Source organism: Barbus barbus (assembly GCF_936440315.1).
Source record: "Barbus barbus genome assembly, chromosome: 20".
NCBI lineage: Eukaryota > Metazoa > Chordata > Actinopteri > Cypriniformes > Cyprinidae > Barbus > Barbus barbus.
In genome coordinates, this window is record NC_136748.1 from 2,366,519 (window position 1) to 2,382,012 (window position 15,494).

The window sequence follows — 15,494 nt, forward strand, 5'->3', positions numbered from 1 at the left end:
TCATGTCAATATGGACCAAAATCTCTGAGGAATGTTTCCAACACCTTGTTGAATCTATGCCACGAAGAATTAAAGCAGTTCTGAAGGCAAAAGGGGGTCCAACCCGGTACTAGCAAGGTGTACCTAATAAAGTGGCCATTGAGTGTATATGCTAAAATGCACTAAAATGAATGTTGGCCCTGCTGCTAACTTTGATTAATTTGAGTAAATTTTAGCAAATGAGGATGATGTAAATATTAAAGGTACAGGGCAAATGTATTTGTTTACGTGCTCTGTTTGCTAGTGTTTTTTTTAGTTGTTGAAAGCTGAGTGCAGCTTATGTATTTGTGCAGCTCTGTTGGTCTTCAAGGCTCTGTAATTGTCTAATCTATGATACAGGAAGTAGTTACTGTAAGAAGCAGCCCTACCCAGCACAGAGCTTTCCTGTTGCATTGATCAAATCTAGCTGTGATTTAATGTTTTAGACTTGCTTACTTACACTGAAGCCCTCTGGGAAGGGAAACGACTCTACGTCTGCTTTCAAGGCTGGTTTTAGAAGCTTGATAATCAAAAGATTTCAGCATCATGTAAAAGCGAAAAAATAAATAAATAAATGATCCCCTGCTGATTTTGTACGTTTGTCCACTGACAAAGAAATGATCAGTCTATAATTTTAATGGTTTGAACAGTGAGAGACAGAATAACAACAACAGAAAACAACAACAGAAAAACGCATTTCAAAAAGTTATAAATTGATTTGCATTTTAATGAGTCTAATAAGTATTTGATCCCCTATAAATCATCAAGATTTCTGGCTCCCAGGTGTCTTTTATACAGGTAAGGAGCTGAGATTAGGAGCACTCTCTTCAAGGGAGTCTCAGCTTGTTACCTGTATAAAAAGCACCTGTCCACAGAAGCAATCAATCAATCAGATTCCAAACTCTCCACCATGGCCAAGACCAAAGAGCTGTCCAAGGATGTCAGGGACAAGATTGTAGAGCTACACAAGGCTGGAATGGGCTACAAGACCATCGCCAAGCAGCTTAATTGAGTGTTTAATCTTGTCATTTTACATTGTAGACACACTATTTTCCTATTTTTTTCCTATTTTGATATTGTGCAGGTGCTTTGACACAATTTGCATTGTTAAAAGCGCTATATAAATAAAGGTGACTTGACTTGACTTGGCGAGAAGGTGACAACAGTTGGTGCGATTATTCACAAATGGAAGAAACACAAAATAACTGTCAATCTCCCTCGGACTGGAGCTCGATGCAAGATCTCACCTCGTGGAGTCACAATGATCATGAGAACTGTGAGGAATCAGCCCAGAACTACACGGGAGGATCTTGTCAATGGTTTCAAGGCAGCTGGGACCATAGTCACCAAGAAAACAATTGGTAACACACTACGCCGTGAAGGACTGAAATCCTGCAGCGCCCGCAAGGTCCCCCTGCTCAAGAAAGCACATGTACAGCCCGTCTGAAGTTTTCCAATGATTCAGAGGAGAACTGGGTGAAAGTGTTGTGGTCAGATGAGACCAAAATCCAGCTCTTCGGCATCAACTCAACTCGTCGTGTTTGGAGGAGGAGGAATGCTGCCTATGACCCCAAGAACACCATCCCCCCTGTCAAACATGGAGGTGGAAACCAGCCAAGGCAACAAAGGAGTGGCTCAAGAAGAAGCACATTAAGGTCTTTGAGTTGTCTAGCCAGTCTCCAGACATTCATCCCAAAGAAAATCTGTGGAGGGAGCTGAAGGTTCGAGTTGCCAAACGTCAGCCTCGAAACCTTAATGACTTGGAGAGGATCTGCAAAGAGGACAAAATCCCTCCTGAGATGTGTGCAAACCTGGTGACCAACTACACGAAACGTCTGACCTCTGTGATTGCCAACAAGGGTTTTGCCACCAAGTACTAAGTCATGTTTTGTGAAGGGGTCAAATACTTATTTGACTCCTTAAAAAGCAAAATCAATTTATAACTTTTTTGAAATGCGTTTTTCTGGGTTTTTTGTTGTTGTTATTCTGTCTCTCTCTGTTAAAATAAACCTACCATTAAAATTATAGACTGATCATTTCTTTGTCAGTGCGCAAACGTACAAAATCAGCAGGGGATCAAATAATCCCCCCCCCCCCCCCCCCCCCCCACTGTATGGAAATGTACATTATTTATGGGATTTGGGTACTCTTCAATTAATATTTGTCAAAGACTGCTTTACGTAAATGGCTTAATTATAAGATATATATAAATATATTATATTAGATATAAATAACTTAATAGTGTTAATAGAATTGTAGTGTTTGGAACTTGCAATTATTTTCCAGTAGAAGTGTTTATAAAATTTGTAGCTGTCACATAGTTGCATTTATATCTGTGACAATTTTACATATTATAGCAAATTTAAAAGAAATTAGGATAGTTGTTGATTTAAATTTTTTTTAAGTGTATATAAAAAAAGACTAATATTTTAGTATTAGTCAGTGAATGTTGCCAAAGCAAGTACAGATTTGACACACTGGCCGTTCATGACCAGCACAAAAACCCTGCTGTGTCCTGTTTTACTGTACTTCACATTCAAGGAGAACATTGTTTATTGAATTGTAGTTTATTGTGCCATTCACAAATGTAGTTTATGGTCATAATGAAAAAAAGGAAGCTGCATTCTTACAGCAGTGTAACGCTGTTTTTGATTGCTTTTGTGATTTGCAGGGCGTTTTCACACACGTCTGTGTGTTCATGCGTCTCTCTGCAGTACAGTTAAATGCGTCCTATTACTTAGCATGGATTCGTTTTGTTCCAGCATTACGTCATCTGCTGGCAGGTTGTATTTTTAGCCAAGAAATGCAATTGGCTGGCAGCTAATTAAATTACAGCCCTCTGTTTAGGCTGTTTGATGGATGGTCAGTGAATGGCCGTTCTTCCAGCACTCCATTTGATGGCAGGGCAGGACGGGGGCGAGACAACCAATGACAGTCCAGCTGAGGAGGGAATTCACTGGGGATCCTCTGGAAAAAGACACTCACTGTGTGTGTGCGCGTGTGTTGAATCTGTGAGCGTGTTTATTCCACGGCACGGTGTTTTAATGACTCATGTGGATCAAAGATGAGATCATACTAGTCCCAAAAATGGACTGGCATTATTTCATCTGGGATGTTTGGCACATGCATGGCCGGATGCTGTTCGGGGCGAGTCCACACGCTGCTGTCAAGTGTTTAACAAAATCACCAGCTGACTGCTCCACCCATAAAGAGATCCATCTGTATCTGCCTTTATTCCCTTCCCATCACAGCAAAGAAGGAATAAGAACAGTATTTATCACATTTAATACATAGATTTTACTGGTATCAGTGCAATAATCTTTTTAATATAATCAGCAAAATTGATGGACCCCTAATTCGTATGTATTGATATAATGGTACATAAACCAATTTCAATACACACACACACACACACACACACATACATATATATATGTATATGTTTATTTAATATAGGTTGAACAATTTCTATGGTAACATATTAAGCCATAAAATGACGATTTACAATTCAGATACAGGTTTTCACAAAAACAATTTCAGCCTTTAAATCATTTTTATGAAAAGGGATAAGTCAAACATTCATGAATTATTATATTAATTTAAAACATAAATATTAGTCTAAATTGTAGGATTTTTAGAAGGCACATTAACTTCTTTCACATTTACAACTCTATGGTGTTTGCTGCGTAAAAACATGGGTCGATATGCACAATTGGGGATTGATCTAAACATAAGATAGGCTTTTTGGAAATGCAAATTCATTCTCTGCCATGAGGTGGCGTTTTAAGAGCGGCCGCTGAAATAAAGCGGTTCCCCAGTAACGGCTGTAAACAAAGCAGCACCGGGCCAATAAACGCTGCTTCATCAGGCATTTTATAGACAAAATGCCAACGATACTTTTCCCTTCAGAGATGCATTCACATAAAGACATCTGTGCCGTGTTTTGACTTCAAAACGTGCAGCGCTCATATTTATTCAATGACATAATTGCCTTTTGAAGTTTAATCCAGCCATATTGCGATTCTTGCCTTTCCACCGCCAACTGTAAGACCTCTTTAAATTGCATTTAAGACTTTTCTTATACCATTTAACCTATTTAGAAGTTTCCAAGGCCTTAAAAACTAAAGTATGTGTCATCTTTCACGCCAAATAGCGTCACGTTTGTTTCTTTTTGTTAAAACCTATGCATGTTTTACTAATTCTTTCCCATCCATAATTTGGGAGCAACTCGGAAAGTCAAGCCCTGAAAAGTGTTTGGAACAGTTTGTATTCGAGATCGTCTGAATTCAGTGAAGCGTTGGACTTTTATTTTTCTTTGATGGGAGGTTTAGTCCGTTTCATCTGGTGAGGAAGTGCAAGTTTATTTAATCTTTGAAGTGCATGCTGGTGTTTTCTGCATTACAGTTTAGCATGCACCTTACTCTGTGGATCTACAATAAATCCTCAGAATTCATCTACAAGACGTAATAGGAGCATAGAGGACGGTGCTTATTAGTTGGCAATTTTGGGAAGTCTGTTGGCTTGTAAATATTTTCCTTGTTCTTCAGAGATGATTGTAGACGGTCACTGAGAACTGAACTTGTTGTGTTGTCTTTTATTCTGTGTTATGTTGTTATGGAGATGGACGCCACAGTTGAACGAGACGCAGTCATTGAAATGCGACCAGTGTGTCTTTTTGTTGGGTGTGGAGGAGAAAAACTGAGTCAGTAGGTTTTTTGTCAGTAGATAAATGTTCACTATTATGACAGAAGTGGAAAGAGTCAGAAAGAAGATTGGAGAGATGTTTTGAGAAATCAAGTCACATTCATTGTTTTGTCCTAATAAAATAAAGATTATAATCTATGGTTACACTTTATTTCGATAGTCCACTTTAGGCATTCTACTAACTATAAGTAACTTTGTAACTACATGTCAACTAATTCTCAATAATATGCAACTACATGTCTACTAACTCTCAGAGTGGACTGTTAGGGTAGGTTTAGGGTTAGTAGAATGAGTTGACATATACTTGCAAAGTTTCTCATAGTCAGTATGTTGTATGTTGTGGACCCATCAAAATAAAGTGTTAATGTGTCTAATGACTGCTAGTTGACATGGAGTTGCAAAGTTACTTACTGTTAGTAGAATGCCTGAAGTGGACTAACGAAATAAAGTGTTACCCAATCTATATTACAAGCCCATAGTTCTTTCAAATTTTCTGTGTCATCTAGCAAAAAATCTATTCTAAATTTAGGTGCCGTTCATCAGTTGTGCTACCATGACCATTTTCCAGTTTCATTCTGGTTACAGAATACTAAATAGCCCTAGTTTCATACCTGCCCTACTTGGAGGGAAAAATGTTTCCTAGTGTTTCAACCAAAAAATTAAAATCCCACAGAAGACGAAAGTCCCAGACCCATAGAAATCAACAGTCATGTAAAACCATACTAGGAGTTCAACCAGATTCTTTCATTTAGAGTTTGGTTAGGATGGGAGATGGAGGCGATCCACTTTCACAGTCACACACAAATAATGCGGAGAAACTGGATAGTGGTCTGCTGAGGGGGAAACGGTTCCCTTTGCCTGCTCGCATGCATACCTGTGTCCTGACATCAGTGATGGAGAGACGCCACTGGTCCAGCCGACATTCATTCAAGCCCCAGGATAGTTTGATTGGGTAATTATTTGCACCGCAAGCTCAATGCAAAAGTGAAGCCAGCTGCCAACCAATCTGAGAACGACACACTCCTCCGTCACTTCTCATGTCACTAGAGATTCACCGATTTCAGTTTTCTTGGCCGATTCCGATTTCCGATTTTTTTGGGAAGTGTGACCTGCCGATACCGATTTTTGCCGCTTCCGATTTTCTTTCTAAGAATTATAATTGACAGCACATACAAACAAAAATCTATGCAAATTTCAATTTACATAATAAAATAAATTATTAAACATTACAATTCCCCCAATCTGGACTAAGTTACAGATTTTCTCTCACTTAAACCACAATAAAGTGCTCTGTGACTGGAAAGAGGAAGAAATAGCTTAAACATAAAACTTAAACTTAAAATGAGTTGCTGTAAGTAACAAAACAGATGCAATTTACCACTATGTTTATAAATGGTCATTTTTTTCCCCCTAACTTTATTAAATGTGTCATCTTTCACATCAAATTCTTACTTTGTTTCAATTAATTCAGTTATGATAATAAGAAACTGTAGAGTTGTTATTATTCAAATTAAATTAGTATTAACAAACTCTATCTTTCCACTGCTGAGGAACCAGAAGCTGCATCTGAAGTGGCATTAGATGCATTTACACTGCAAAATTTCAAATGCATAAATCATTTTATTAGGTTAATGTTTATTTTTTTTAAAACATACAAATAAATGTTGAAAAAAATGCAATGATACTTTTAAATATGACTAAACCACCAGTAGGTGGCAGCAAACGTCTTTTTTTAATGAGGGAGTCATTTATTCATTCATTCATTCAAACGGCTGATTCAGTCAGAAACGAGGCAAGTGACTGTCCTTATGAATGGGCCACTGAATCATTGACTCACTCGATTCGTTCAAAAACGTGGATTCATTCAGTAACGAAACACCGCTGTGTTACTCGGAGACACACAACAGTTCTGCTGTGGTTTGATCGAAACTATTTTCATCAGCGAAATTGAGCAAAAACAGTCAATATTTTGTCTAAAATCTAAGTCACTTAATTTTAACTTCTTGTTTATTTAAATGCTATTGTATAAAATCAGTGTCACGTTGCAATCGTGTTGATATTGATATTCAGGGAAACATCATGGCCATTTAAAGGATTAGTTCACTTTTAAAAAAACTTTTGCTGATAATTTACTCACCCCCATGTCATCCAAGATGTCCATGTCTTTCTTCAGTCGAAAAGAAATTAAGGTTTTTGATGAAAATATTTCTCCATATAATGGACTTCATTGGGACCCAAACGGTTCAAGGTCCAAATGACAGTTTCAGTGCAGCTTCAAAGGGCTTTAAACGATACCAGACGATGAATAAGGGTCTTATCTAGCGAAACGATCGGTCATTTCAAAAATAAATAAAAAACTTTAAGTTTTATAAGCACAAATGCTCGCCTTGCTCTGTTCTGTGATGTGCGTTTGTGACGTCACGTAATACGCAATTACGTGGAAAAGGTCACGGTTGAGGTAGGCGGAAGTACCGAGTCAGTAGGCTTTTTAATATTAAAACACCCAGGATACGCACACGAAATGGGCATTTTAAACGATAAACTGACACAAAGACATTTGAATATGTGTATATGGTCCTCCTTCCGCACATTTGTAAACACTGACTCGGTACTTCCGCCTACCTCAACCGTGACCTTTTCCACGTAATTGCGTATTACGTGACGTCACGAACGTCACGAATAATAAAAATTTAAGTGTTTTTTTTGTTTTTTAGATAATGTTTCTTTAATAGTTTCAGTTTTAGTGAACTATAGTAGCACACTGATAGAAACTTTGAGCTTTCCTGAAATTTTCCAACAAAATAAAGCGTGTAACTCTTTTTGTGACTGTAAAGCAAGCATGAAACCTTTTTTTTTTTTTTTTTTTTTTTTTTTTTTTTTACAATGCAGTTATAATATAATAGTAGTATATTTCTGTTGAATAATAATAATGTGATTATTATTATTATTATTATAGTTCAAATTTTATACCCTTAATGTTGCAGGAATTTTACCCCGTGGTATTGATAATGGCTCCAAAACAAACAAACAAGTGCAGAGCCCTGTGTAGTGGGTGTCTCCTGATTATTATGAATTGGATTCTTCTCCTGCAGTCCACTTCCTATGTTGTTTGTGTGCAGCTGTTAGAGGAAAAGCAGGTCTAGAGTATCAGACTCGGGTTACAGTGTGAATGTGGAACAAAGAGCAAGGCTTGACCCTGATCTCTGTACTCACACATACAAACACTTCTCAGCGTTTCACCTCCAACTGCTGCTATTCTCGGCCCGTGTGCTCGAGCCTCCCCATGAATGCTTGGCCTCTTGCTTTCATCCAGACCAGAACGCAGCCCTCCAGTTTGGCAAGTTCACTTTCACAAACACATCTGACACTTAAGTGTGTTTTCCTTCAGCTGACCTCGTTTTCAACTCCATCGTATTGCCTTGTGTGCAGAGGCCAGTTTTAGCTCGGCTGCTTTTCATCCTACCCTGTGCCAGTGTTTGTCGATGTAATTCCTAACCTTGTCAAATGTGTCTTTATGCAGATTTGAAGAAGGACTGGTCAGATCACGCGCTGTGGTGGGAGAAGAAGAAGACCTGGCTGCTAAAGACGCACTGGACGCTTGATAAATACGGCATTCAGGCCGACGCCAGGCTGCTCTTCTCGCCGCAGCACAAGCTGTTGCGCCTGCAGCTGCCCAACATGAAGCACATGAGGGTGAAGGTCAACTTCTCTGACCGCGTCTTCAAGGCCGTGTCTGACATCTGCAAAACCTTCAGTGAGTGCTGCTGCTGCCTTGCCTAAAATATTACTCAGCTTTTTCATAACTCCATTAGCCTAACTCAATATCCCAGCTGGTCGCGAAGAACAGTAAGTCAGGATAATTGTGTTATTTTGCTATACATTTGGTAGAGAGATGGTGCTAAATCAGAATACAGCGACAGCTTAAAGGCCCCATCAAATGCACTGACAAACACAATTGTTTTCATGTGCTGATGTATTTCCTGTAGACCAATCCATGGGCACTTGCGTTTTAAAAAGCCAATAGCCTTTAGCTTTGTAACACCCCAGCTAATGTTAGCGTACTGCTAACAGTGAAAACTACCCACTGTTTTAAAAATAGCATTATACGTATTTAAACGGGCGACGACCCGTTTAAAAAATGTATTTGACATTGAATCATTCATTCAGGAGATTCCGAAGTCTTTATTAACCGAGACACTGACTTCTTCGTTGAATTTAAATTTTTTATTTTGTTCAAATGAATGTATATTTTTAACATTTGTAACTTAAGCGATGAACATTTTGTCAGAACCACTGGTAAATTCTAATTCTAATATTTTTTTTCTCAGAATCGTGAGAGAATCGTGATCTGCAAAACAAATAGTGATTATCAATTTATCCAGAATCGTGCAGCTCTAGTTTACATGGTGTTTATTACTGCATGTAATTAATTAAAATAGAAGTTTAATTTCATAAAGTACAAGTTGATTTCGAAATGCACCTACATTTTTTGCATTGTGTTTTTCAGTTGAATAAAAGACTATTTTTCCCTATACATTTCATCATGGAGGATTTAATTTTTTTAAAGTCTAAAAATCTTGTCTCTTTCTCGTGAACCCAGTCTCGTGTCTCGTTTCGTCTCGTGGGATAAGTGTCTCGTCACACCCCTAATATTAACTACTGTGCATCATTGTTCTAGCTTCTGGAAAATCCTGTGGTACTGCTGTTGTTTGAGGCTTGAGTGTACTGTGATAATGCCATAGCACTGGTGTCTAATAACTGAATTGGTTAAAGGTGTGCTTGACTCACATTTCTTGTTTTCTGGTCTTTTGACTGGCCTTTATTATTTGTTAAACACACTGATCTGTATTTCGTAGCATAGATAAGACCTAGCATGCTCTTGAACCGCACCAAATCCTGTTTCGTAAACAGTTCTTATCAGTGTAACTGGTTTATGGTAACTTTTGTGTCCATATTTAGAAAACAAGGCCTTATGAGCACTTACAGGTTGAATCTTTTCCCTGTCAATATTTCCAGAAAAAGTCTTTCGACCAGGAAAGAAGTCAGATGACCTCCTCTCTCAAATTGATTTGAATTGATCCCAACTCTCACACACAAAAATAGCATGAAATACATTTATTATTTATGTGACTACTTTAATAGGTCAATAGGATTTATTGTTGTAAAATACCAGAATAATCTGTAATCATAAGTACAACATCACTAGAACATTTTCAAAGCAAAACATCTTACAACTATATTTGTGTCATTTCAAACCTAAAAAACATTGTAGATCGATATCCTCTTAACAATTCCAGGTCCTTAACGGTTCGATTTAATGATTATTTTAGTAGTCAGTACAAATAGATTGACAGCATGACCTGTTGTTGGTCACTGTGGATTTGAGAGATTTCATTTTTTAAGGTAAGCCTTTAAAGTTTTTGTCTATAGAAACTGTTTTTTTGGAAAATTATTGGGACATACAGTTAGTTCTGAGGAAAGCCCCAGCATCGTTTGTTTGCAAATGACACTTGAGTTTGATATTATATCTAATGCAATGGCATTCAGCTCTTGTAGAGCACGCGGAGTAGTGTGAGCAAGGGATGAGGGACAGGAGGTTTATAGCAGTCCAACTGGCAGCAGCTGCAGACAATGATCATCCAGCTCACGTTTGCTCTCTCTCTCTCTGTGTGTCTCAGCTGCCAGAGAAATTGGGAGTTTCTTCTTCATTAGTTGGAATCACTTGGTCATGCAGCCAGAGTTTGCCGGTGAGGAGAGAGATCCACAGAAGGGGACATCTGCTCACGAATTCCATTTTTAAATGAATCCCAAATCACAGATAACCAGAAATGAGTAATGCTTGAAGCCCACTTGATATTTAAATAGTTCACCCAAAAAGTGAAAGTTTGAAAGTTTGCGTACCCTCAGGTCATCCAAGGTGTAGGTGAATTTTCTATTATTATTCTTCTAAAACAGTACGATTTTTAGCTGAAACTGGTCCTTGGTGATTCGTAAAATGCACATCAGCGGCTGCCGTCACTAAAAAAAAATCATATACAGGCCACACAAAATGAATACCTGTGGCTCCTGACGATGTATTGAGGTCTCATAAAGCGAAACGATTGGTATGTGCAAGAAACCGAACATTATTGCCTGTAATCCAGAGCCTCGGGCAGACTGGGAAATCTGATTCTATTCTGCGAACTGATTCTTCCGGACAGTTCGATAATCTTTGATTCAATGAACAGGTTCAAATAACAGATTCACCAGTTTCTTTACATAATCATGCAATGATGTAACATATACACAATTTTATGACTACATACCTTACAAAATTCGCCGTTTTGAATCAAAATATGTCATTAATGTGAATCGTCTAGATCCGAAGAGTTTTTGTGTGTGGGGTGGGTCTGGGCAGAGGGAGAGAGAGAGAAATTGCAAGCTCATAGACTGAGTGACACATAAGCATGTTCACCAAAGCCCCTTGGTTTGATTTCAAGCAGCAGCGCACAGACCGATCGTTGTATGACATCAAAGCACCGCAATATACTTTGATGTCAAACAACGATCGGTCTGTGCGCTGCTGCTTCAAATCAAATACACCTGATCTCACGAGATCGTCACACTTACGCTCACATCCGCATGTAAACATGACGTCGGCATGGAAGTTCTTTATTGTGAGTTATGGTTGATTGGGTCTGCGGGAGTTTGATTTCCGCGACTCCACCTCAAGACACTACTGCGCAGACTCTGGCTCCAAATGACATCATTTACTCACGATGGCAGCGGCCATACAGAGATGTTTTGGCTTCACTTTTCTATAGTGGAAGGAAGCAGAGATGCGTCGTCCATCTTTTTTTACAGTCTATGATTAAAACAGACACTTGCCGCCACCTACTGGTGGTTTACTTCATATTTAAAAGTATCATTGCATTTTTTCAACATTTAAATTTTTGCAGTGTAAATGCATTTATGGCTCCACTTCAGATGCAGCTTCTGTTTCCTCAGCAGTGGAAAGAGTTTGTTAATTTCATTTGAATAATAACAACTCTACAGTTTCTTATTATCATAACTGAATTAATTGAAACAAAGTAAGAATTTGATGTGAAAGATTACACATTTATTAAGGTTGGGGGGGGGGGGGGTGACCATTTATAAACATAGTGGTAAATTGCATCTGTTTTGTTACTTACAGCAACTCATTTTAAGTTTAAGTTTTATGTTTAAGCTATTTCTTCCTCTTTCCAGTCACAGAGCACTTTATTTTGAGAGTGGTTTAAGTGAGAGAAAATCTGTAACTTAGTCCAGATTGGGGGAATTGTAATGTTTAATAATTTATTTTATTATGTAAATTGCAATTTGCATAGATTTTTGTTTGTATGTGCTGTCAATTATAATTCTTAGAAAGAAAATCGGAATCGGCAAAAATCGGTATCGGCAGGTCACACTTCCAAAAAAATCGGGAAAACGGAATCGGCCAAGAAAACTGCAATTGGTGCATCTCTAGTTACGTCTGTGTTATGTATCTACGTTATCTGATTAATATCATAGGAAATGTCATAGAATGGGTTTCAGTTTATTGGCATAAAGTCAGCTTCACCTCAGGCAGCTTTTCTTTTTTAGATGCTTCTTTTTTTTTATAACATTGCTGCATCATAATCTAACATCTAATCATGTGTTCATGTTTTCATGTCATATTTTTATTTTTAACATTCATTTTCATAACAGTCTTCAGATATTTTCTTTCTCTCCATTATGGCCATGCCCCCCCCCCCCCCACACACACACACCCTGCCCCCTGAGTACTCGATTAATCGTTTTTGAAACCTATCGATGATCGAAATAAGAAATTGCCAAAAATGCCCAACCCTAGTTTGCAGGTGTGTGATTAAAGCTCCAAATAATGTGTGTGAATAAATGAATGAATAAAAGCAAATAAAACTGAATAAAAGGGATTGTTACCAAAAACCAGCATCATATATTGACTCCTTTTGAGTCTGACTGACTATCAGGCGTTTGAGTTTTAATTGAGTAACTTGTAGATCTGTGCTGCTCAAGGCATGGACTGTTTCAGACGCTTCAGTCCGATTCGGTTCATTCAGTTCACTAAAAGGGCCGGTTCAACAGAATGATTTGTTTGTGAACTGGACATAACTCTGGACCAGGCTCTGCATTACAGGCAATAATGCTGTAATTAATGTTCAGTTTCTTGCACAGACTGATCGTTTTGCTAACACCTCAATATATCGTCAGGAGCCACAGGTATTATTTTTTGTATTGCCTGATATGCTTTATTGACTCTGAAAGTGGCGGTAGCCATTTATTAGCATTTTATGAATCATCAAGGACCACAGTTTCAGCTAGAAATCTTCTTTACTGTTTACTAAAGAAAAAAGTCATCTACATCTTGGATGGCCTGAGAGTGAGTAAATTAACAGCAAATGTTCATTTTTCTGTGAACTATTTGTTGAAGGATCCATGGATGCAAATAGAAAGTCTTAGCAGCCTTCCATTATCAATACCTGGGTGAACATTTGGAGAATCAGTTCTAGAAAATCCAGTGTTTTTTGAGGGTGTTTTGGTGCTATGTGAATAGTGTCTGCCTATGCAGTAGTCATCACCACCCACCAGGTGAATCTTAACCTAATTTAGGCCTGATGTGTGTGTACTTTTACTTTAGGCCTTAAACTGAAAATGGTTGTGAATAGCTGTGATGTGACGTGCAGCTCTTGAATTAGTCTGTGTGTTCATTCAGAGGCCGTATCATTGCTCCCCGCTGGCTTCATAATGCTTACTCTCTCTCTGGTGGTGTCAGTTGTTCTGGTGGTTTTCTCCTCACGAAACTGTTGCATGAAGTGATTTGGAGTGTGTGTATTATTTGCCTTCTAGAACGAGCGGACTGCATTTCTGCAGAGCGCTTCGCCTAACACAAGAACTGCTCGTCAGAGACAAAATAAAATGAGAAATATGTGCTTTCTCAGTCAGAGCGTTCTCTGCGAGTTTCTTGTGAGTTACGGCTGTTTGATTTGGGAGCGTTTGCTGAAGGATCTTCTGTTTGTTGATTGGAATTTCAGAGGAGGCGCTCGCTCACTCCCAGCACTCCAGTGACCTGCTGCAGTTCGCTCACATATGGCTGTAAAAGGGCAGACTCGGAGAGAGAGAGAACTGCCATCTGGTAGTTCTTAAAACCTCTGGAATGCTTTTGCTTTAGTAACACAACTAAACAAGCCATTCCTGCCAAGCCGTGAAGCCCCTCCCCAACACACTTGCACTCCGTCACACTCGTTTCCTCCAGCACTGTGGAAAATCCAGGGAGTGCGTGTCGTCCTGCCATAATGCTTAAAGTAGTGGAGAATTAAACTGTAAGAATTTCAATAAAAAGTCATTTAATGCTGAAACTGTCACCGCCAATTACTGACAATGGTTTTTTGAATATGTTTCAGTCTGGATGCAAAATCTCTATTAGAATTTCATCATGTACTTATTGGAGTCGTCTTCTCAAGGCTTCTTTTGATCGCAGGTCTGCTTTAGACATCTTTAGACACTGTTTAAGGGCCTTCTGATTTCCTTCTGTGGAAAATGCTGATGAAATCCAGTCACAACAATGGAATTTACAGTATAACACTTGTTTTAAAAATTAACATTACATATGTATGACTTGTAATGTACCTGTTTTCATCTAGACTTGGTGACGCTTGCATATGTCTGTTTCTAAGTCTCCACTGCATGTCTTTTTGCTGTTGTAATGACCCTCAGAGCCTGAGACATATTGTGTCTTGAGGGTGATGATCCAACCTTTTAATTAGAACGAGTCCCTCTTCCACAGACATCCGGCATCCTGAGGAGCTCTCCTTACTGCGCAAGCCCCGCGACCCCAAGAAGAAGAAGAAAAAGCTGGAGGAGGCGGAGGAGGAGGCGCTGGAGCTGGAAGGACCACTGCTCACTCCTGGATCAGGTATGTCTCAGATCGCCGTTACCATTCCTCTGAGAACGTCAGTGCACTGATCTCTCTGTCCTTAACTCCTCAAAATATCTATAAGGTCCATTTTAGGAAAAATAGATTTTTTTCCAATAACTAGTGAGCTGCCTACATGAATCAGCATTATAACCATCGTGGAACACATTAAGTCATTGGTTTTCAGTCCTAGTCCTAAGGTTCAGCCGCGCTGCACATTTTCTGCATCTCTCTTATTTAATAGACCAGATTCAGATCATCAGCTTAGTTTAGCTGTAGAGAGCTAAACTAAGTTTCTGCCTCTGAAAGCTGAAAAATGCTGCCTCTGCAGACAGGATACAGAGGTAGGAAGTCAACAAAGCGTTTCTGAATCCAGTGTTCATCTCACATCCAGTCTGGTGAGATAGATTCAGTCCTTGTTTTCTACATCGCTGCATCATAGGGCACTAAAGATGAGCTAATGTGAAATGTCCAGTGCTCTGGGTCCCCTAGACAGGATTGAAAACCAGTTACAAATGCCCAAGCAACTCAACCCAGTTGATTTTAATAGAGTTTGACATAGCATAATGGTACTTCTCTCTGCAACAAACCTGAGGCATGGTTCATATCCGTCACAAATCATGCAGGTGGGGTTACACGCCGAGGTGCTTGGGATTTGAGGTTAGGTTGAATCTTAAACCCAAGTATGAGCAATAGATAGCGATGGTTGACTTCCACATGGTCGTGCCACATCGCATTGCTTGTTTGCGTCGTACACAGTGTTTAATGGTTTGGAACCCATGAAGCTCCATAATGATGCGTGTGTGGTTGAAGAGCAGGAAAACAAAAGGCTTATGTT

The 15,494-nt window shown here is 38.9% G+C and overlaps 1 protein-coding gene across 4 annotated transcripts in view; it reads left to right on the top strand.

Moving 5' to 3' along the window:
* The window catches only part of LOC306886322 (fermitin family homolog 2), a 53,833-nt gene that overhangs the window by 10,693 nt on the left and 27,646 nt on the right, over window positions 1-15,494 (top strand). For all 4 annotated transcript variants that reach the window (XM_079443339.1, XM_079443337.1, XM_079443336.1 and 1 more), the window contains exons 3-4: window positions 8,243-8,476; window positions 14,528-14,656. In XM_079443339.1, the coding sequence (XP_079299465.1) occupies window positions 8,243-8,476; window positions 14,528-14,656 (363 nt within the window). The remainder of the gene's footprint in view (window positions 1-8,242; window positions 8,477-14,527; window positions 14,657-15,494) is intronic.